The sequence below is a fragment of the Otolemur garnettii genome, unplaced genomic scaffold (assembly GCF_000181295.1).
Source record: "Otolemur garnettii isolate 467f Iridium unplaced genomic scaffold, OtoGar3 scaffold00260, whole genome shotgun sequence".
Lineage (NCBI taxonomy): Eukaryota > Metazoa > Chordata > Mammalia > Primates > Galagidae > Otolemur > Otolemur garnettii.
Window position 1 is genome coordinate 131394 of NW_003852655.1, and position 22418 is coordinate 153811.

Genomic DNA, 22418 nt, shown 5'->3' on the forward strand with positions numbered 1-22418 from the left:
GCCTACCACAGACGCGCTCGCACAGACACAAGGACAATGTGATCACACACACACACATGCACCTCTCACCTACACATACTCACATGTTCCACACACTGTCATGGAACCACACACTCGTGTCCACACAGGCACTCTTCATTCCAGACCTCTGTCTGATAGTCTGTTCAGTCAGGTTTGGGAAACTGAAGAACTTGTCCTTGTCCCAGCATCTCTCAGGTGACTGTGATATAACACTGTGCTTGTCCCTCTGTTATTCCGTCTAACTGAAAGCCCTTCCTCACTCCTGTCTCAGGCTCCAACCTCTCTCCAGGCTTCAGCTAAAGGCCTCATTCTGAGCCAACCACCTCCTACATGTAGACCACCTTGCTCTGCAGTTATCAGATCACAGCCATTGCTTGATACCACGCCCCATGTGGGTGGATACCACTTCATTAACACTTGGGGAGTGTTAATGGAATAAAGAAGTAGCAGGAAATCAAAGGTCACTAAGCAGACCTCTTAAAGGGCAGTAGTGTGTGTGTGTCACAGTATCCATGTTTGGAAGTTTGGTGACAATCAGAAGGACATGGCTCCAGGTCAGCCAGGTGAGGGTGACCTCTCTGATGCCTGCCTCTGCCTAGAGTGCTAGACCTAGGGAGGAGACTCCATGGAAGGGCCAGAGCCCTCCTACCTCAGGTAAGTGCTGGTTCCCAGCAAGGTCATCTAGAGGCCAGCTGGTCTCAGTCCCCTGGGGCCTCCACCTTACTTGCTGACCCCCTGGGCCTTCACACCCCTGTCCACATCCTTCCCTCACCCCCACTCCAGGTTGAAGATGCCAAGGATCGGCCAGGCGAGGTGCCTCATGCCTGTAATCCCAGCACTTGGGAGGCCAAGGCAGGTGGATTGCCTGAGCTCACAGGTTCAAGACCAGCCTGAGCCAAAGCAAGACTCCATCTCTAAAAATAGCTGGGCACTGTGGCAGGCATATTTAGTCCCAGCTACTTGGGAGGCTGAGGCAAGAGGATCACTTGAGCCCAAGAGTTAGAGGTTGCTGTGAGATATGATGTATGACACCACAGCACTCTACCCAGGGCGACAGAGTGAGACTCTGTTTCAAGAAAAAAAAAAAAGGACCCCACAGATGGCATTTGTGAGGTCAGTCCCTGGTGTAGGGTTTCCAAGCTAAGCCCCACTAAAAAGGGGCCTGGTGTGGGGTGGAGGTCCAGGAATACAGTCTGGGCCAGCTGGCTAGGGCCAGCCGGCTAAGGCCAGCTCTGCTCCAGGGCCCTAGGGAGCAGAGGGAAAGGAGAGGGCACAGGCCCTTGTAGATTCCTCATCTTGAAAGTTTGACCTGACCTGGCCTGGCTGAGAAAGAATAAAGTGGGAGGGAGGGATGGAGCAGGAAAACCTCCACCAGTGCATGTGTCAGCATCCATGGATGCCCACTTCATCTTGGACCACCAAGACCCCTTGCCCCAGGTCTTGGGAGAAGAGAACAAAGTCTGGAGTCTCTCCCTTTCTCCTGCCTCTACACCCCTTACCTGTGGATCGGGACAACTCGTTGACCATATCTCAGCCCCCACCCACCATGAGCTCTGGGATACCGGAGTCAGGGAGGGGGCGACAGGACAGGGCCAGCACACTGGGGCAGCCCTCTGACAACCCTTGCCTGTAGCTCGGGTCCTGGAGCTGCTGCTGTGGCCCGTGAGCTGCTGCTGGCTGCACTGGAGGACCTCAGCCAGGAGCAGCTGAAGCGCTTCCGCCACAAGCTACGGGATGCCCCGGCTAACCAACGCAGCATCCCGTGGGGGCGATTGGAGCATGCGGACGCCGTCGACCTCGCTGAGCATCTGACCCACTTCTACGGGCCGGAGCCGGCTCTCGACGTGGCTCGAAAGACCCTGAAGCGGGCAGACGTGCGCGATGTGGCAGCGCGGCTCAAAGAGCAGAGACTGCAGAGTGAGCTGCGGGTGGGAGGTCGCCGGGTCCCCGCCCCATCACCACCTCCTGTCCGGGTAGTCCAGCCCCGCTCCCTTCCTGCCTCCCTGGAAAATCCCCAGAGCAATCCGGGTTTCGGCCTCTTTATCCCAAATTCTCGGGCCCCACGGCTCGGACCCTGGGAGTTCCTGACCCAGACTTTCCACTGCGCCCCGCCATTCAGTGGGTCCTCAATGCCGGTTGTCTTTCCAGGGCTGGGCCGCAGCTCCTCAGCGCTGCTCTCCGTGTCTGGTAGGTCTCTCTTGATGGGAGGTGCAGGCCCGTAGAGGTCCTGAGCCGTGAGCCCTAAGTTGCAACTCGACACCACCTGGGGGTTCCCAACACAACAACTAGTCCAGGGAGGTGCAGGGAGGCTGTTGAGGGAGGAGGCTGTGGTGCAGTAGAAGAAACTGAGGCCTGAGCTGGGCGGGGAGGACATCGGTTCCCTGAGGTCGCCTGAGGCAGCCCGCGACCGCAGGGTAACCCATCCTTCCCACAGAGTACAAAAAGCGATACCGAGAGCACGTGCTCCGGGAGCATGCCAAGGTGAAGGAGAGGAACGCCCGATCGGTGAAGATCAGCAAGCGCTTCACCAAGCTGCTCATCGCGCCGGAGAGCGCGGCCGCGGAGCAGGTGCTGGGGTTGGCTGAGGCTGCGGAGCGCGAGCGTGCCCGGCGCTCCGACACACACACCTTCAATCGGCTGTTCCGCCGCGACCGGGAAGGCCAACGGCCGCTGACCGTGGTGTTGCAGGGCCCAGCGGGCATTGGCAAGACCATGGCGGCCAAGAAAATCCTGTATGACTGGGCGGCGGGCAAGCTCTACCAGGGCCAGGTGGACTTCGCCTTCTTCTTGCCATGCGGCGAGCTGCTGGAGCGGCCCGGCGCGCGCAGCCTGGCAGACCTGATCCTGGATCAATGCCCGGACCGCGGTGCTCCCATGCAACTGATTCTGGGGCAGCCGCAGCGGCTCCTCTTCATCCTGGACGGCGCGGACGAGCTTTCACTTTTGGACCCCCGTGAGGCCAGGCCCTGCACAGACCCCTTCGAGGCTACGAGTGGCGAGCGGGTGCTGGGAGGGCTGCTGAACAAGGCGCTGCTGCCCTCCGCCCGCCTCCTGGTGACCAGGCGTGCCGCCGCCCCGAGGAGACTGCAGGGCTGCCTGTGCTCGCCCCAATGCGCCGAGGTTTGCGGTTTCTCCGACAAGGACAAGAAGAAGTATTTCTACAAGTTCTTCCAGGACGAATGGAGGGCCGAGCGCGCCTACCGCTTCGTGAAAGAGAACGAGACCTTGTTCGCGCTGTGCTTCGTGCCCTTTGTGTGCTGGATCGTATGCACCGTGCTGCGCCAGCAGCTGGAGCTCTGCCAGGACCTGTCGCGCACCTCTAAGACCACCACGTCAGTGTACCTGTTTTACATTGCCAGCGAGCTGAACTCGGCTCTCACTGTCAATGGGCCCCAGGTGCGGGAACAGCTGCTGAAGCTGTGCCGCCTGGCCCGCGAGGGCGTCCTAGGACGTCGGGCTCAATTCGTCGAAAAGGACCTGGAGCGACTCCAGCTTCGCGGCTCCAAAGTCCAGAGACTGTTTCTTATCGAGAAAGAGCTGCCGGGCGTGCTGGAGACCGAGGTCACCTACCAGTTCATGGACCAGAGCTTCCAAGAGTTCTTCGCTGCTCTGTCCTACCTGCTGGAGGAGGAGGAGTCTCCCAGGGCAGCGGCTGACGGCGTTGGGACGCTCCTGCGCGGGGACCCGCAGCTGCGCCGCCACCTGGTGCTCACCAGGCGCTTCCTCTTCGGACTCCTGAGCGCGGAGCGAATGGGTGACATTGAGCGCCACTTTGGCTGTGCGGTTTCAGAGCGAGTGAAGCAGGAAGCCCTGCAGTGGGTGCAGGGTCAGGGCTGCCCGCCGGCGGCACTAGAAGAGACCCTAGGGCTCCAGGATGTGGAAGAGCCAGAGGAGGAGGAGGGAGAGGAGCTCAGCTACCCGCTGGAGCTGCTGTACTGTCTGTATGAGACCCAGGAGGACACTTTCGTGCGCCAGGCCCTGAGTGGCTTCCGGGAGCTGGTGCTGGAGCGCGTGCGCTTCAGCCGCATGGACATCGCTGTTCTGAGCTACTGCGTGAGGTGTTGCCCCACTGGACAGGCACTTCGGCTGGTCAGCTGCAGCCTGGCCGCCGCACAGGAGAAGAAAAAGAAGAGCCTGGTGAAGCGGCTGCAGGGCAGCTTGGGCGGCAGCAGGTGAGTCTCCAGGGCAGAGTTGCCTCTAGCAGGCCCTCCTGGGTGTGAGGCATGCGTGCCTTTGCATGCCTGTGCACCTCAGTGTCCATCTGAGCGAGGGCAGTGTGTCCAGACCAGATGCCTGCTCCCTCAGACAGGAGGGAGGACTCCTGGGTTGCTTTGTCTACCTCTTTGCAAGGCAGCTGCCCACCACCCATCTTTTTCTGCGGGGGGGGGGCACAGGGGGAGTCCTCACTGCACCCACCCCCAGTCATACACAACCAAGGCAAACCTCCCAGCGTGGGCATGCACTTGGGCCAACTCTCCCACTCCCCATTACCCTTCTTCCGTAAGTGCTGGAATAGACTATGCTCTCTGTGCCCTGGGCCTTTGCACTTGCAACTCCCTTTACCCAGAACATTCTCAGATTGCTGCCTGTCCTCAAAGCCTGCCCTGGCTCCCCCAGCTGGCCTAGGACCCCACTGGCCCCAAAAGTGTCTTGTTGACCACCCTGCCATGAGATGTGCCAGGCTTATCCACCAGACTCTCAGCTCCTCAGGGCAAGGCTTCTGAGAGTTTCTTTGGACTTAGCTGCAACTCAGCACCTGCCCCGGTGTATGGCATCTGTTGAGAAAATGCGTGTTGGGATATTGACAGAGGCCGGGCCTGGGGTCCTGAAGACCCACACTGGGAATGTGGATGACATCCTCACACTAGGTGCTCACAGGCCACAGATGAGCAGTTTCACTCTGGGTTTGGTGGGAGGAAGATAAAAGGTAGGGGAGGTCCTGGCTGAGCTTAGAAGTGAGGGGCAGGGTCAGTGATGAGACCCCAGTAGCAGGGATGGGAAGGAGCCCTTTCTGGGAGGGCAAGATGGGCTTTACCTTTCTCTCTCACCCAGCAGTTCTCGAACTACCATGAAACAACTCCCAGCCTCCCCACTGTGTCCACTCTTCGAGGCCATGACTGACCAACAGTGCGGGCTGAGCAGCCTCACGTGAGTGCCCATGCCCCAGGGGCCAAAGAGTGGGATGTTCTGGGAGACAGCAGGTAGCCTGGTGGCAGTGGCTGAGGGCAGGCTGGGAGCTTGTGGCTTCTGGGTCTGGTACTGGGGTTGGCAGTTCCACTCACACAGGTGGGGGAGGGGAGGGCCAGGGGCATTTATGGGTTGGATGCTAGTAGGGAAAGGCTTAGTCCAAGTGGAAAGCAAAGTGCAGCTAAGCATTCAGAAGGAGGGATAAAAATATATATTTTTCTTCCAAAGGACAGCTTCGAAGTACTGCTGGAAACTGCTGGGTGACCTGCATTCTCAGACACAGGGGTGGGGGTGGGGGTGAGGTGGTGGGTGGAGGCAGGGAAGGGAAGGGTCAGGCCCAGGCCTCAGCTCAGGCAACTGCAGATCCTGGCCTGCTCCATGGAGCCAGTAGATGCTATGTAGGAGCGCTGGAGTGAGACTTAACAAGGTCACTCATGTGTAATACTTAGATGGTAACAACTTCCCAGTTACTCTCAGCATCAAGTGAGCAGAAGGTAAGAAAAACTATAGGTGCCAGCAGTGATGGGCATGATGAAATAGGCTGTCCTGTGTCAACAGTGACATGGCAAATTAGCTTGTGAGGAGGGGAGGATGTGGCACTCTGGAGATAACATGGGGGCTACAAAGGTGATCACATTTGGCCTAGCAATTCTACCGGTAAAGTAAATGTTTAGGCCAGGCGTGGCTCATGCCTATAATCCCAGCACTCTGGGAGGCCAAGGCGGATAGACTGCTTGAGCTCACCAGTTTGAGACCAGCTTGAGCCAGAGCGAGACCTTGTCTCTAAAAGTATCCAGGCATTGTGGTAGGCACCTGGAGTCCCAGCTACTCGAGAGGCTGAGGCAAGAGAATTGCTTGTGCCTAGGAGTTTGAGGTTGCTCTGAGCTGACACCACAGCACTCTACCAAGGCTGACAAAGTGAGACTCTGTCTCAACAAAATAAAATAAAAATAGCTGCGTGTTATACCAGGTGCCCGTAGTCCCAGCTATTTGGGAGGCTGAGGCAAGATGATCGCTTGAGCTCAAGAGTTTGAGGTTGCTGTGAGCTGTGATACCACGCACTCTACCAAAGGTGACAAAGTGAGACTCTGTCTCAACAACAAAAAATAAAATAAATAAATGTGTAAAGATGTTCAGCATACCACTATTTACAATGGCAAAAATAGAAACAGCACCACTACCCAACCATTACAGACTGGCTGACTAAACTATGGCCCCCCTCAACTTGATGGACAATTATGTGGTACTCAAACATGTTGAAAGTAAGATCTGTTTCAGCTCATCAAGAAGTCCATAAGGGAAAAGTGGGGCACAGAGCAGCATGTGGACACATTGGACACAGCTCCCCAGGGACACATAGTGACAAAGGGCCAGAAGGTTCTGTGGGGTTCAAGGAGGACCACAACCACCCAGGACTGGGGGTGGAGAGGTGGGTGAGTGGTCTGCAGATGTGTGCTTCTTAACTACAGGCTGTCCCATTGCAAACTTTCGGATGCAGTCTGCAGAGACCTCTCTGAGGCCCTAAGGGCTGCCCCTGCCCTGACAGAGCTGGGTCTCCGCCACAGCCGGCTCAGTGAGGCTGCCCTGCGTTTGCTGAGCGAGGGCCTTGCCTGGCCCCAGTGCCAGGTCCAGACACTTAGGTGAGGCCTGGCCCATGAGGGACTAAGGGATGGATCCCCCATCTAGCAGCTCCTGAGGTCAGCCCTCTTCCCAGGCTGCAGGTGCCTGGCCTCCAGGGAGCCTTCCAGTACCTAGTAGGCATGCTTCAGCAGAGCCCCGCCCTGACCACCCTGGACCTCAGTGGCTGTCAGCTGCCTGACTCCATGGTGACCTACCTGTGTGCAGTCTTGCAGCACCCAGGATGCAAACTGCAGACCCTCAGGTAGAGGGAGGGGCAGGAAGGGTGCTGGGGACACAGCCTGTCAACCTGGGGTGGGGGTGGATGCCTGGGGGTTTCCCCTGGACCCTGAAGAGGAGCTCCTCACAGGGACCTCCCAAGTGACTCAGCTCAAACGGACCTGGAAGCCCAGCCCTAAAAGAGCCCCTTCTGAGCCCTGGCCATAGCCCTGGGCCTTGACCACTCTGCCTGACCAAATATCCATCTATTGTCTGATGCCTATAGCCACGGACTGCTCCAGTGATTCTGATGCCCTTTTACTGCTCAAAAGGCCCCTAGCCATTGCCTCCCCTGCCCCAGCCTCTGAAAAACCTCCTAAGTGACTATCCTCTGTCCCTGTTCCTGGGTCAATAGCCCTTCCCTGCCCCTACCTCCTCCTACTACTGCAGCACTGCCCCTAGTCTTGACCTCTCCCCCCACTGACCATCCGTTCCTGTGACTGCAGCCTGGCCTCCATGGAGCTGAACGAGGGGTGCATGCAAGAGCTTCGGGCTGTGAAGACAGCAAAGCCAGATCTGGTTATCATACACCCAGCACTGGACAGCCACTCTGCACCTCCCACAGGATTCAGCAGTGCCCTCTGAGGCCCTGAAAGCCAGAGCAGGATGGAGAACTCTATAGTCAGAGCCTGCTGCAAAGGAGACCTCCCCATTCCAAGGGCTACCAGATGTTGGTCAGCCTCTGGGCAATTCTTTTGAGACCCTGGATAGGCCAGTGAGCAGGCCAGACAGACCCAGCCTCCAGCCCAATCCAGGCCTTAGAACTGTCCTCTCTCCATACCCTGGGGGACTCCTCCAATCTCACTCCCCCTCCACCTACTTTCCTTCCTGGGGCCCTCTAGCCATGCCCCTCACGATGCCCCCCCCCCAGTAACAATAGCACTGGTTCGAGCTTCAACTAACTGAGCGCCTACTATGTGCAGAGTGACCCCTTCCTGACTGGGCCCCATCTGCAACATGGGCCCCACTAGTCTCTGCAACTCTGCCCTCACAGACCCCATAGGTCACTGTGTCTCCCTGTAAATTTGGGTCTTAGCATTAGGAGTGAGACTCACTGAGGCCATGTGGGTGAACCCAGAGGTATCTACTCACTGTCTAAGGCCTTTGGGAAGAGAGTTCAGAGGAGAGTGGGATAGAACTGGTGAACCTGACTCCAGGTGAAAGCCATGGTGGGTGGGCAGCTTCTCTGCACCAATAATAAACTCTCCTTTGGACTCATTTCCATTGGTTTCTGTTACATTTGGCCAGGTGCGCTAGCAGGTGCTTACAGCCTTTCCACCAATGCACCTATACAAGGCAGGGCTGAGGTTTCCCCAGTCCACCAATGAAGAAGCTGAGGCTCAAGTGGCCAGCCTGACTGCAGAAAGCTCTGGGGCATGGTGTGGCTTTGATGGACAGGGCCAGCACTGATCAGCCCTGCACCCTGGAGCCTTCCCTGCTCAGCACTGCTAAGCTCAGTCAGCTCCCCAGATGCCAGTCCAGATAGGAGAGACCCTGGAGTCAGCTCCTCAACTTCCCTCTAATTCTCTTTCCAAATCCATTCCCTCATTCCACAAAACAGACAAAACTCCTGGTCCTCCAGAGCTAACAGTCTAGGCAGAAAGAATAAATATGTATGTGATACATAAGACAATACAATAAATACATATGTGATACACAAATATGTAACACCATAAATACACATGTGACACATGAGACAACTAAGAGGTTAAGGACCAAAAATGAGGAGTTATTCCGAGACATAAATGAAAGAAAGCGGAGTCTAGGTTCTGTGTGGGCAACATGGCCTTTATTCACTGAGGTGCGAGTTGGCTGGGTTGGAAAAAGAAGTCAGCACATGGGTTAAGGCGGGGGTGGGAATATAAGAGTTTGTGGGAGGGGTAGGGATTGGCACACTCATTCCTTCCTGGGCAGGACGTTCTTTTCTGGGCTGACAGTTCTTTTGGGTGGGTCCCTACATTCAGCCCTATCAATAATACAATAAAAATGTCTGTGTAGGTAAGAGCCAACTAGTACCATGGAGGGCAGTGGGAGTGGAGGGAGAGTCTCCCTCTGCATGTGAGGGGACTAGGCATGTGCAAACAAGAGAAGGAAAGGAGCTCCAAGATACAAGAGTGCTGAGGCAGCACAACAGCAGGAAGGCAGTATGCTCAGAACTCTCTGAGAGCAGGAAGATGAGGTCTGGAACCCAGGCAGGGGTAGGGCAGGGTTTGTGGTTAGGGTTAGGGGTCTGAGCAGTGCTGGTGCATGGTGCATGGGCCCAGAAGGAAGCCGGGCACTGAGATGCAAGGTGCTGGCAGGACTTGTCTATGGGTGGGCATGGGTTGTGGGACAGAGGGACAGAGGTAAGCCAGGGCAGAAGGGAGCTCACCTTTGATGGAGGAGCCAGGGGAGAGCAGGTTTGGGGGCACAAGGTGCACTGAATCCCAGTGTCTCCAGCTAGGTCAGAGTGACAGAACAGGCCAGGGAACTGAGACACAGGGAGAGCAGACCCAGTGCCAAGCAGGAGGGTATGGGAAGGCTGAGTTGGAAGCAAGGCTGGGAGAGCTGAAGGGTGCTCTCCAGAAGTAGCCAGGATGCTCCTTAAGTGGGGGAACAGGGGAGAAGGAGGAATCAGAGAGGGGAACAGCCTCCTGAGGCTTCGTAGGCCTCTCTCACCTCCACCTTTGGAGACAGCTTTGGGTCAAGTCACGCTTCTCACTCAGGTCCCGCCATGTCTGGTACTAGCAGAGAACACCAAGCCCACAGTAAGCAGTCAGGGGCATGACGGGAGTCAGGGCAGCAACTGGGGCTGTGCCTCTGCCTTGGGCCTGAGCAGCGTCCAGCCCACTTGCCCCGCCCACGGGAGGCCCTCAGGGGCGGGGCCCCGGAGTCTTTCTGGTGACGCCGCGACCAAGAACCAGGCCGCTGCTCCCTCCTCGGCCCCTGTGGGAGCAGGATCTAGACCTCTGGGTGGAGCTGAGGGACGCAGGTGCCCAAGCGGTATGTCTAGTGGACAAGCAGGGGTGCAGTGAGTCTCAGAGACCGCCGACCTGCCCTCCCCAGACCCGGCCAGATCAGCCCCGTCCTGCCCTCGGCCGGGAGGAGAAGAGGGGCCTAAGACCTTACTGGACGCTGGCCCCATCGGCCAGCAGACCAAATCCTGCCCCGGGAAGGTGCAGGGAACTGCATCTCCTCTCGGAGTCCTGCCAAGCGTTAGGGCTGGGGTTTCCGGGTGGGGGTTGGAGGACTGTCTGAGGCCTCAGCTGGGTCTCCAGAGATCACTTCCGGGGGATTGAGCCCTTCTGGGAGTTGAAAGTGACTCGTAGATGGGGGTTCTAGAGAATCAGGCTGCCCACCAGTCCCATACCCATTCACTATCTGGTGGACAGTGTTCTGGGGGCTGCAGAAGCCTGAAGAGGGAGGCCCAAGCCTTCACAAGAGCCACAACCCTTTCTCCTGCAGCTAAAGGGCCCTTCCATGGAGGATGTCAATGAGGACCCCACTGTATTCACTGCCCATTCTCTGCCCAGTGACCCCCGGCTCCTGGCCACTGTGACCAACACATACCTGGGCACACGAGTATATCATGATACACTGCATGTGAGTGGTGTGTACAATGGGGCAGGGGGAGACACACACCGAGCAGTTTTGCCAAGCCCCCTCAATGTCCAGCTAGAGGTCCCTGCAGAGATGGGAGAAGAGCTGACAGAGACCTTTGCCCTGGACACCAGCACAGGTAGGGCCACCTGCCCCCCAAGCCATTGTTCCAGGTGAGTGGGGAACCATACTAGCAAAGCCCACCTGGCACCTCCCAATCTTACACAGGAGTCTCACAAAAGGCTGCCAGACAAGGTTCCTCCTCCCTTCCATCTGGGGCTCCCCTGTACAGCTGCAGACTCCTAGATGGAGGGACTGAGGCTCAGAGGAGGATTCCACTTCATTGTGGGGAGGTGGCAAGAGGTCAGGGGCACTTGATGACGACCAGGAGCCCATAGCTTTGGGAGGCTGGCAGCTTTGCACCCTTCCATGGATGATCCTGCCTTACCTCCTACCCTTCCCAGGCTCCTTTTTGCATACCCTAGAGGGCCCCAGCTTCCGAACCTCCCAGTGCATCTATGCCCACCGCACTCTGCCCCATGTCCTGGCCTTCAGTGTGTCCATCACCCGCCTGTCCCAAGGGAATGAGCCTATCACGGTGCTGCTGCGATCGTCCTTCTCCCCAGAAAGCCCAGACCTGGACCTGCATCTGGGTCCTGATTTCCAAGGAGCCCGGTGAGGAAGGGGCTGGGGTCCCGGCTGGGAGCCCAAGTGAGGAGCCCATCCCTGAGGCAAGGCCACACTCTTACAGGTACCTCTATGGCCATACACTCACCCCTGAGCAGCCTGGAGGGCCGAAGCAGGAGGTACACATGCTGTGGACACCAGTGCCCCCAGCTCTGACCCTTGGGGAAGGTGGGGAAGATGGGGCCTGGGACTTCCTGACAGTGGTGGGCAGCAGCCAGGCTGAGGCACAGGCCTGCCTCACTGAGGCACTGCAGCTGCAGGCCAAGGGTGCCCTGTACAGGGCCCACACAGAGGCCTGGACCCAGCTCTGGGCAGGCTGTGGCCTGGACGTTGTGGGGCCCCTGCCCCTGCGCCAGGCCCTTCGTGGCTCCCTCTACTACCTGCTCAGTGCCTTGCCCCAGCCCGGGGCCCCAGGATATATCTGCCATGGCCTCAGTCCTGGTGGCCTCTCCAACGGAAGCCGTGAAGAATGCTACTGGGGCCACGTCTTCTGGGACCAGGTGAGCATCATACACCCAGTGCTAGTCACATGGCAGGTGACATGTGGGCATGGATAGCCACTGCCTCTGCCCTCCCTGGAATTGGGGGTGTGGTCAGGGATGCATAGGGGCTGTGGCAGAAGGGAAGGCTTCCTGGAGGAGGGGGCATCTCAGCAGAAGGATGTGTAGGAGGTTAGTAGAAGGTGAGCGGACCGACCAGAGATGCAAAGACCCAGAGCTAAAGGGGCTCAAGGCACCTGGTGGGAAGGAAGAGCAATAAAGCCAGGTCACCAGGGCACTGTAGAGAGCACAGTGTGGCACTTGGAATTTACCTGAGTGTCAAGGAAGCTGTGGAGACATTAATCAGAAGAACGACACTTTCTGGAAAGACTTGTGGGACTGCAAGGGAGGAGACAGAGAAGAAGCTAGGGGAGGAGGCTGAGGAGACAGTAGAAACTGAGGGCATGGGATAGAGGGATGTGGTGGCCAGTGGGCATGGGGATGTCAAGGGTGACTGTGCTCAGGGCTGCTCCCTCATCATCTGCTGTCTGAGGCTGAGGTTCAGTTAGTCACTCAAGGTTGGGCTCCTACCTTCACTGTCCATGCCCAGAAGCTGGCCTGAGCTCCTGCCAGGGAGGTATATCAGATAGCTGGAGCTGGACATCTGGGTGAGCAGCAGAGGAAGAGCCTGGACGGATGCAGAGGGCCCCCCTGAAGCAGGACAGGGCTCTCGGCCAGGGGTACTGGGCTGGACGTGGTTAGAGGAAGGGAGTGGGGTCAGCACCCACTCTGCTCCAGAATGAGGGGCTGTGCTCACAGGACCTCTGGATGTTCCCGCTCATCCTGATACTCCACCCAGAGGCCGCCAGAGCCATCCTGGAATACCGAGTCCGTACACTTAGCGGGGCCCTAGAGAATGCCCAGTACCTGGGCTATGAGGTAAGGGGCCTGGGCACTTGCCCACCAGGGCTCTGTCTAGGAGAAGACATAGCACACATCCTGGGTGTTCCACCCCAAGGCTTGTGAGGCCTCAGCAGACCACCCCATTGACATGTATCAGCTCACACCTGAAAGAGGAGGTGGGAACAACAGCAGCAGGGTTCCTCAGCCCCACCCCCAGGATCGCTCACTGCCATGGCCCAAGGTGGGGACAGACACCCAGGGCACCATGCTTCCACTCCTCTGGCCCCTTGGGGTGAAGGCTGAAGGCATGGTAAAGTTGGTGGGCTACCCCTACCCCCCGAGAACAGGGGCAAATCTACTCCATCCTCCCCCCAACCCAGGGAGCCAAGTTTGCCTGGGAGAGTGCAGGCTCAGGCCTGGAGGTCTGCCCTGAAGACATTTATGGGGTCCAGGAGATCCACATCAATGGGGCCGTGGTACTGGCCTTTGAGCTGTACTACCATGCCACCCAGGTGAGACATGCCTCTGCCCTTCCTGAAGTCCTGTTTGGGGCCAGCCCTCGGAAGCTGGCTGAGGATGGATGGCTCATAGCCAGTCTGTCCTTTCTGGTTGCCCAGAAGGTAGGCACTGGGTGGTATGACTGGTGCCAGTGCCTTGGCCTCTGTTCCAGGACCTGCAGCTCTTCCGAGAGGCTGGTGGCTGGGATGTGGTCAGTGCTGTAGCTGAGTTTTGGTGTAGCCGCGTGGAATGGAACCCCAAAGAGGAGAAATACCACCTGAGAGGTGCGTACCTGGTGGGGAGTGCTCCCAGACCCAGCAGGCAATTTTGGGCACCTGGCTGTGCCACCCCATACTGACCACTGGCATGAAGGGCAGGTCCCTGAGACTCTGCACTAAGTAGCGTCTTGGACTTGTGTGCCAAGGAGTCATGCCTCCAGATGAGTACCACACAGGGGTCAACAACTCCGTATACACCAACGTCCTGGCCCAGAACAGGTCAGTCCTGAGACCCACCCCCAGGCTGGGGCCCCAGCAGGAGCCAACTGTGAGGGCTGGGGCTGCAGTGTCCCTTCCCTCCACCTCTAGCTTGCACTTTGCTGCTGACCTGGCTCAGGACCTAGGGCTGCCCATCCCTAACCAGTGGCTGGAGGTGGCAGACAAGATCAAGGTGCCCTTTGACTGGGAGCAGAACTTCCACCCTGAGTTTGATGGGTATGAGCCTGGTGAGTAGACTCTGAGCTCCCTAGAAGATTGCTCTCCCTTCCTGTAGACCCTCCATCCACCCAGGTACCCACCTCATCAGCAGCACCTTCCCCAGGAGAGCAAGTGAAGCAGGCAGATGTTGTGCTCCTGGGGTACCCGGTTCCCTTCCCTCTGAATCCCGATGTGCGCAGGAAAAACTTGGAAATTTATGAGGCTGTGACATCCCCCCAGGGTCCCGCTATGACCTGGGTGAGCAGCTGAGAAAGGGATACCTGTTCCTTGGGCTACAGTCTTCCCTCCCCATGCAATGGGCCTCACCTCAGCATGTCCTCCAACCTCTGCCCCCAGAGCATGTTTGCAGTGGGCTGGATGGAGCTGAAGGACCCAGTGCGGGCTCGGGCCCTTCTGGACAGGAGTTTCACCAACATGACAGAGCCCTTCAAGGTTAGCCTGGCCCCCACTTGGCCCCTGTGGTGGGAGTGGAGCCAGATTCAGAGAGAGGAGGGCATGTCCTGGTGTCCTGGCATCCACTCCCCCCTTGACCCTGCAGGTGTGGACAGAGAATGCTGATGGGTCAGGCGCTGTGAACTTCCTGACAGGCATGGGAGGCTTCCTGCAGGCTGTACTCTTTGGGTGCACAGGGTTCAGGTAATCACAGCAGCTGGCAGAGGGTAGTGTCCTCCCCTACCTTCCCCTTACACAGCTCTCTTCCCTTAGGCTCACCAGAGCAGGTGTGACTTTTGACCCCATGTGCCTGGCAGGGGTCTCCAGAGTGTGTATCTCTGGCATCTCCTATCAGGGGAACAAGCTGAACTTCTCCTTCTCTGAGGACTTTGTGACAGTAGAAGTTATGGCCCGGGAGGGACCCTGGGCCCCACCACTGGAGGCCAAGCTTTGGCCATCACAGGCTCTGCTTCCCCTGGTGCCAGGTAGGGACCATTCCCAGACACCCCTCCCTCAGCCCCCCAGAGCCTGGGGACATTTGACCTCAGGGTGCCCCACTGTGTATGCCCTACCCTCAGGCTGCCTCCTTCTTGCAGGAAACAAAGTCTCCTTTCCCCGTTCTGCTGGCCGGATACAAAAATCAGCTCCATAGCTGCCTAGAAGTTTCAGCTGCAGGAGTTTCCTGCAGAGGGTTTGGGGGTGTGAGACACTTGCTGCAGAGCTTAAATACCCCTCAGATTCACCCTTGGTTCCTCCAGCCCTGCCCCTGAACAACCAGGAGTGCTGGGTCCAGAATTGTCTCTCCTCATGGCCTCTCTCTGGCCACTCTTTCCACTCCCACCCCTCTGACACCTTCTGACCTGCAACCCCAACCCACCTGCTGCCCAGTTCACAGGAAAGTCCAGGTTGCTTGGCCTAAAGTTGAAGGCCATCTGCCTCCAGCCTTAGCCCTTCTTAAGTCCTTAATTGGCCCACACTTCATCTCTGGCCTCTTGTACCCCACTCTTCTGGGAGCTGCAGTCCCAGAAGCAGCCAGAAACTTGGCTGAGAAAGCAGAGGCAGGTGCAGACCTCCGTGGGGATGGCAATGTGAAGGGCCTGAAGGAAGCGGCTTTGGTCACCTGCAGAACGATCCAGGCCTCTCAGTTGCAGCTTTGCCAAAAAGAAACTGTCCACATGATGCCACTGAGGAGCAGGCATGGTGTGGCCAGTCCCAGAGCTCACACGGTGGCTTAATCCAAAAGCTGGGCTCCACAGCCTGTGGCACAGACAGGGTGGTGGGAAGCCCTTCTTCTCCACATAGCCTGTGGGGAGGTGTCTATCATCAGGCAATAGAACAGATGCATGTGAGAGCAAGACCCCAAATCTTTCCACTGACCAGCTAGAGGGGCCAGAACCAAATGTGCATGGGTTAAAGACTATGGCCCTGGGCCCCTTTGCCCTAGGTAGGGGGCAAAGCCCTGGCTGTGAGAAGCCCAGGGCCACAGCCAGAAGCTCTGCCCAACTCCTGGGCCTCAGCCCCTGGGGTGAGTCATTGGTGATTTCCCAAAAAGGACAGTAGAGGGCATCTACTGAGAAATCCTGATAAAAACCGAGGCCTGGACACCACATCAGCTTAAGGAATTAAAGCAGGGAGACTCACTCCTCCGAGGAGCTTCCTTCCTTTTGAAAGCAAGGACTGTGTGATGAGTCCTGCTTCCCTCCTCACTTGGGAGCCAGAGATGCAGCAGCCCCAGAGCTCAAGCTGAGCAGGAGGTCTCCTCATTCCTGCACCTCCCATCTCTCTTGTAGGATAACCCTATTCCTTGCTCTTGGTGGAGACTTTGTCCATGTTCTCCAAGAAGCAGCCACCAGCAGAATGATCCAGGCCTCTCAGTTGCAGAGAGCCTCATGGACATAGGTCTGTGGCAACTTGTGAGGGAAGGAAGTGTGTGTGGAGATGTCTTGCAGGTGTCTTGTCTCCTTGGCTCTGCTGCTCAGGAGCAGCATGTGGGATGCAAGTGTGTGCCCCACAGCTGAGTTGCCCTAAGAGGCATCCTCATGGCTGCCCTGACGAGAACTGGGTGGGGTGCAGCTGATAGAAGCCAGTGGACACATTTCTTAAGGCCACTGTGACCAGGTGCATGCTTGCCCAGGCTCACAGCCACAGTGGAGGGTGTGGGGTCTTGAGGAATGGATCTCTGGCCTCTGTGGGCCCCACTGAGGTCCCTCATCTGCAGAACTGTGGCCATCAAAGTCTGTCCCTGGGCAGCAAGGAGCCAAGATGGGGGCTTTGGGGTACATGCTGCCAGCAGGGCAGATGCTTACCCTGGCAGCTCTCACCAGGATGACGTGAGTACAGGCATCAGAGCGTGGAGGCAGGAGGCCCTACACCTGTAGGACATATGCAGCCTGCATGTGTGGCATGTGTATGTATATGTGGTCAACTCTGTGCACACAGTGGGGTGACCCTGTGAGGAGTGGTGAAGGGCCAGCCAGTGCCCATGTGCTGGGATGGCTGGCCAGGATCTGTCAACCTGCCCAGGAGACTCAGCCTGGGGTAAGAAGGCTGCTAGTGATACTTCCCCTCAGGAGGTGCAACTGAAACTCAACACCTGCCATGGGCCAGACCCCTGCCCCTCACTGAGTGGACAGACCATCCATCCTATCCTGAGGACATGTGTCCAGCCACACATGAGCTACCCTGTTACCAGCCTCTACATCTGGCATAACTTAGCCTCTTGTTGGATCAAACCTGGAGCTCAGGGTGGGCACACCATCTCCATCCCAGTCCAAGCTCAAGCTGGCACACTGTCCTATCCTGAGATTAGCCCTGTCTGTCCCAGCACACACACATGCAGGGTCTGCTCAACCCGCAGACACTGTCCTCAGTTTGGGGCTCCATGAAGGCAGATGGGCCAGTGGCTGACTACAGGGGTGCCGCAGATTGAGAGGCTCCATGTGGAGGGAAGGGACCCTGGGTGGAGTGTTCAAAACCTGAACTTCCTTACAGTTAAGGCCCCTGTAATTAGCCCACCCTGTCATTGGCCAGCCATAGCAAAGTCCCAGGGCCTCACCCTAACCGCACAGGGTTTGTATGTGTGTGGAGCAACCTCTATTTGTTAAGCTCTGTTGGTTCCAGTGGATGTGTGTGGGACGCCATGTGGTGCACAAGTGAGGTGAAATATAGTAATATGAGGGCATGCATCAAGCACCAGAGGACTCAAAAGTATTGCCCAGCCCCCTATTTTTTCCCTGTCTGCTTCTCTGTGCACAGGTGGTGGGAGCAAGGAGGGAGGGAGTCTGTGCCTGTGTGTAGGATGTATGTATGCATGTGGATGATATGTGTGAGCACCACCCAGGAGACAGTCCTCCCCCTGCCTTTTTAGCCACCCTCACTGACCCAGGAGGGAGGGAAACCATGGTGCAAACTGAGATCTCTCAGAATTAAGGGGACACCTAGGGCCAGAGCAGCCTGGAAGGAGGGCAGCCCACACCAAACACCCACCAGGAGCGCACACAGGCATGGACTCCCACTTAGACCACAACACTCACTAGGCCCTGCGTGCACAGACATGCTGCATGTAGATGGCACAGCATGTGTGTGGAATTGAGACACACCCACACGTGTTCTGGAGCACAGGCCACTAAACCACAAAATGGCAGAGATCAAAGCCTGGATCCCCAACTTTATTCTAAAATACTCTGGTGTCTCCACCCCAGAAGCCACAAGCTGCCCAGTGGCTAAGCTGAGGGGACAATTGGTCACAACCCATCAGATAGAACAGGGCTGCTGAGCCACAGTAGAGAACTTGGCTTTGGTAATGCCTAGGATAGCTCTCTCCCCCAGCCCACCCCAGAAGGAGGCCCTGGAGGCACTTTCTCCAATGAGGCACTTTAATTGTGAGTCTAGGTATGACCCCGGTGAGTGAGCAGGGAGAGTTAGGGGCTGGGGGCCTCTAGGTTAGTGTCGGGTACCTGGGTCTGAATGAGTTAGCATTAGGTGCCCCTCTTGGTGTTGGAGGACCCTGGGGTCTGGGTGGGGTCAGGCTCTGGAGGGCCAGCACCGAGCCTTGGGGTAGCTCCCTGGATCAGTGTCCTGGGGTCGGGCCTGACAGGGTCAGTCATAGTCCCCATCATCAAACTTGGTGCTGAAGAAGGCTGCAGAGTCCCTGGCCAGCCGGGCCAGATGCAGGGCACCGGTCACCACCAGCCCCAGGAGCAGCAGTGGCGGCACCAATGTCCACATCGCAGCCAGAATGTTGTAGCACTTTGCTTTGGAACCGAAATGCCGAGCTGCCTCCAAGTTCCCCACCACCTTCTGATCTCGGGCCTGTGGGGTGGGGATGGGAGATGTGGGGAAGGGTGAGATCTCTGCATGTCCTCAGGCCTGGGGACCCTGCCTCCCCCATCCAGACACCTGGAGGACCCCTGCTGGACCCACGATCTGGCTGGAGGGATGTGGCCTGACCCTGCCCTGAGCCCCCACCCATGGACTCAGTGACCACTCCAGGCCAGCATCTGCCTACCAGGCCCTCTGTGGGTGAGGAGTGCTCTGAGGTGTGTGGGCCCCCACGGCCACTCCACTCGATGAAACCAGAGTGAGCTCCCCCTCCCACCTCCACAGCCTGTGAAAGCCTCTGCTTGAGGAAAGGGGGCCCTGTGGGTAGCCCCACATCCTCTGCTGGAGGTTTGGGTGGAGCAGGCCCTCCCTCTCCTGTCTCAATGAACAGCCCTGTGGGCCCCCACCTTGGCATGCCCTACAGAGTGCCTGCCACCCACCTTGACGGAGTAGGCCAGTGCCAGCAAACCCAGGCAGCACATGTTCAGGTAGAGGCTGCTGACCACCGACCACACCAAGTGATCTCGAGGTGGGGGTCCTGGCGCCCCCAGTGTCAGGGCCGTGGGGGTAGCACCATCGGCCTTGCGGGGCGTCAGGTGCCCAGGGTCCTCGCAGGGGAACGACGTGTCCATGGGTACCAGCGCCGTCTCTTCTTGTTCCACTCTTGCTTCGAGGGTGGGCACTCTCTGACACTTATAGCTCCAGGCCCTCCCGCAGTGCTGCTAAAAATAGCACAAATTACAGCCTCAGGCCAGCGCCTGGCCTGCTCCAGCCAAGCTGCTTCTGACCAAGTAGTGGCCACAGACTTTTTCCACAGACCCCTCTGCCCCAGATGTCCCACCAGAGGAGCACACCCCACCATGGAAGGTTGTGGGTAGGGGCAGTGGCAGAGACCTCAACCTATACACCCCACCACTTTCACCCCCACTTTGGCGGGCAGCCCACCACTACCCCTTCCTCTAGGGGCAGGCTATCTCAGTACTGTGGGCGGCAGGAGCTACCTCAGCATTGGGGGGTGGGGTGGGAGGGAGCCCCTGCCTGGACCAGGACCCTGCCTCAGGACCTGGGCTCCCTGGACCTCAGAACTCAGGCTCTGCCCACATCACTTTCTGGTTGCCAGTGCCAGGGTGGGGGTGGGGACCTTGGGAATAAATATGTGCCCTCTGGTGGCTTGTAGGAGAGAGGCCACAGCAGGTAGAGAAGGAAAGACAGTCTGCCAGACCAACAGCAGAGGAGGGAACAGCAGGGGCAGAAGGGAGAGGCATGTTAGGGGGAAGTGACCTTGGTAAGTGAACCCTCCCCAAGACAGCTGGAAGCCACCCCACTAAGGTAGGTGGTAGGGGAGTCTGTTGGGGCTCCCTCCCTGTTCTTCTCCCAGCTGGCAGCTCCTTAGTTGCTCACAGCTGACCTCCCTGTTCCCAAAATGCTGGTAAGTGGGATGGTCCCATTTAGGGCTCACAGGTCCTTCTGGAGGACCCAGCATTGGACTAGAGATGCATCCTGTGCTAACAACTTAGTTGTGTCTTCAGCCTGGTCTTCCCTCTTCAACTCTAGATTCAGGGCTCCAGCATGCACTGTGCAGGGGGCCACCCTGGCCTCTTCAATAAGAGGCCTCTGCCCAGAGCAGGTAGGGACTTCTTTGCATGGCCAACTCAGACCTGAGTCTTGCCTTCCCTATCCCTCTGTGGCCCACACCAAGTCCTCTTGGCCCACCTTCCAGGCCATGTGGAGCCTCTGAGACCGAGCCTCCCTTCCCTGATGACCTCCTAGGTGGGTCCTTACTTCCTTGCTGCTCAGTACCGAGGGCATGGTGACCCTGGGAAAACAGACATGTGTTCCACCTCGGCCCACAGTGCTATGAGGGCTTCCACTGCACTCTGAGGGGAATGCAGGCACTGGAATAACCACAAGGCCTGTGAGGTTGCCCCTATCCATAGTCCCCAGAAAGCAGACTCTAAATACATTTGTATGTAGGACTTTATTAGAAAGCTCTTGAAATGAAGCCCTGTAGAAGGGAAGAGAGGAAGTAGAAGAAGTTGGGCTGCAGTTGGCCCACCAAGACCTGAGCTGACACTTAGGTGCCCTGGACCAGGGATAGCCCTTTGGACACAATGGGGGCAGAGCAAGAAGACTAGGCCTTTGTACCTGTGTTAATTAGGCACTGGAAGCAGGATGTGAGCATGAGTGACTCAATAAAGACCAGCAACAGAGCAAAGCAGCACATCCACACACCCAACTACTGTGCTGAGCTTCCCTTCCTGAGGGTGGATGTGAGTGTGCACCATTGTAGGCACAGAAAATGCTACATGTGCCAGACTGATGCCCTCACCCCCAGACTCCAGGCCCTTGGCTGCATCTGGGCTCCCACTGGTGCATCTGCAGCAGTCACTGTCACCCACCAGGGTCCACCTGTCCTGCTGGCAGGAGGGAGGGGAGGACCAGCATCCCACACCTCCTGGGCTCTGAGGGTGGCATTTTTTTCTGCTCTCCTTCCCAGGGTGATGCATTGTTTTGACTCTCCTGGCTGGAGGTGGGTAGTTGGGCAATTCCAGAGTAATCCACCTGTCTATCCCTACTGCTTAGCTTCCACCCACCACCTTTTCTCTGTAAGCCAAATAACACACTCAGGGGTTGAGAAATGTCTCAGGGAGGGTCTGTGGACCGGGTCCACTGAATCCTTGGCCCTCAAATGCCTACCATGCCCCACTAGCCAGGATGGTGCTTTGTGTGTCAGGATCCCAACCCAGCTCAGTGTATTCCAGTGCCTGACTTCTTGGATCCATTCCCCTTTCCTCAGGTTCCCTTACCTATGTGAGTGGCCACCTGCTCAATGAGAAGTACTGAGGGGGGTAATGCAACTCACAGCCTCCTGGGACAGTGTACCCCCCCATGGGGACTCTAGTGGCATCTGGAATGGGTCTGCAGACTAGCTGGCATCTGAAAGGCCCAGGTCGTGAGTTCTTTTCTATTTTTTTGAGACAGAGCCTCAAGCTGTCACCCTGGGTAGAGTGCTGTGACATCACAGCTCATAGTAACTTCCAACTCCTAGGCTCAAGTGATTCTCCTGCCTCCGCCTCCCAAGTAGCTGGGACTACAGATGCCCACCACAATGCCCGGCTATTTTTTGGTTGCAGCCATCATTGTTGTTTGGCAGGCCCAGGCTGGATTCAAACCCACCAGGTCAGATGTATGTGGCTGGCACCTTAGCCTCTTGACCCACTGGTGCTGAGCCCAGGTTGTGAGTTCTAATAGCGTATCTCTTCCACTCCCCCTGCGGGGACACCATCTTTATGAACATCCCTAGAACTCTGCTTCCAAGAACTCATGAGAGCTGTCAGGGGTCCATGAAGATCCTGTAAGCCCCCAGACTCAATTCAAGCACCACTCTGAGAGTCCAACATCGCTGCAATGGCACGAGGGATTTATTCAAGCTCAGAGCCTGGGGCGTCCCCCTTAGAAAGAAGGCGAGACCAGCCCTTACAGACTATTCAGGAGTTCCCTCAATACCCCACAAGCCCGGCTCAGCGCCTGTGGCTGAAGTGGCTAAGGTGCCAGCTGTGTATACCTAAGGTGGCGGGTTCGAATCCAGCTTCGGCCTGCCAAACAACAATGACGGTTGCAACCAAAAAATAGCCGGGTGTTGTGGCAGGCGCCTGTGGTCCCAGCTACTTGGGAGGCTGAGGCAGGAGACTCGCTTGAG

General features: G+C 57.4%; 3 protein-coding genes across 14 annotated transcripts in view; 2 read left to right on the top strand and 1 right to left on the bottom strand.

Annotated features, from left to right (window-relative positions):
- The first annotated feature begins 565 nt into the window (after positions 1-565).
- NLRP6 (NLR family pyrin domain containing 6) lies at positions 566-8326 on the top strand. The gene is made up of 7 exons (XM_023508576.1): positions 566-584; positions 1573-2208; positions 2456-4193; positions 5074-5169; positions 6678-6848; positions 6923-7090; positions 7551-8326. The coding sequence occupies exons 1-7, from the start codon at positions 566-568 to the stop codon at positions 7687-7689; spliced, it is 2967 nt and encodes a 988-aa protein (XP_023364344.1). The 3' UTR covers positions 7690-8326.
- A 1661-nt stretch (positions 8327-9987) lies between these two features.
- Positions 9988-17566, top strand: PGGHG (protein-glucosylgalactosylhydroxylysine glucosidase). 12 transcript variants are annotated; one of them, XM_023508595.1, is made up of 15 exons: positions 9988-10086; positions 10549-10686; positions 10759-10822; positions 11148-11358; positions 11435-11870; positions 12669-12788; positions 13133-13264; positions 13423-13534; positions 13675-13747; positions 13838-13974; positions 14058-14203; positions 14303-14398; positions 14505-14602; positions 14672-14883; positions 14995-17566. In XM_023508595.1, exons 2-15 carry the CDS (start codon positions 10564-10566, stop codon positions 15048-15050), a joined length of 2016 nt encoding a protein of 671 aa, XP_023364363.1. In that variant the 5' UTR covers positions 9988-10086; positions 10549-10563; the 3' UTR covers positions 15051-17566. The 12 variants fall into 12 exon arrangements, 7 of the variants coding, with proteins under 7 accessions (XP_023364363.1, XP_023364362.1, XP_012668808.1 ...); XR_002771266.1 differs by having other exon boundaries at positions 10549-10822; positions 14716-14883; XM_023508594.1 differs by having other exon boundaries at positions 10549-10822.
- Positions 17567-18264: 698 nt separating this feature from the next.
- IFITM5 (interferon induced transmembrane protein 5) overlaps positions 18265-22418 on the bottom strand; it is a 15480-nt gene continuing 11326 nt past the window's right edge. The window contains exons 2-3 of the mRNA XM_003802761.3: positions 19159-19437; positions 18265-18709 (exon numbers count right to left, since the gene is read on the bottom strand). Of these exons, the coding sequence (XP_003802809.1) occupies positions 18497-18709; positions 19159-19350 (405 nt within the window). The 5' untranslated portion in view covers positions 19351-19437 and the 3' untranslated portion in view covers positions 18265-18496. The remainder of the gene's footprint in view (positions 18710-19158; positions 19438-22418) is intronic.

Bases quoted from the DNA above. Each gene is read 5' to 3' on its own strand.
- PGGHG (XM_023508594.1), top strand. From the start codon at position 10,564: ATGGAGGATGTCAATGAGGACCCCACTGTATTCACTGCCCATTCTCTG. The intron at 13,265-13,422 runs GTGAGACATGCC...CCTCTGTTCCAG, and splicing joins TGTACTACCATGCCACCCAG to GACCTGCAGCTCTTCCGAGA. The intron at 14,204-14,302 runs GTGAGCAGCTGA...CTCTGCCCCCAG, and splicing joins AGGGTCCCGCTATGACCTGG to AGCATGTTTGCAGTGGGCTG.
- NLRP6 (XM_023508576.1), top strand. The intron at 4,194-5,073 runs GTGAGTCTCCAG...TCTCTCACCCAG, and splicing joins GGCAGCTTGGGCGGCAGCAG to CAGTTCTCGAACTACCATGA. The intron at 7,091-7,550 runs GTAGAGGGAGGG...CTGTGACTGCAG, and splicing joins TGCAAACTGCAGACCCTCAG to CCTGGCCTCCATGGAGCTGA.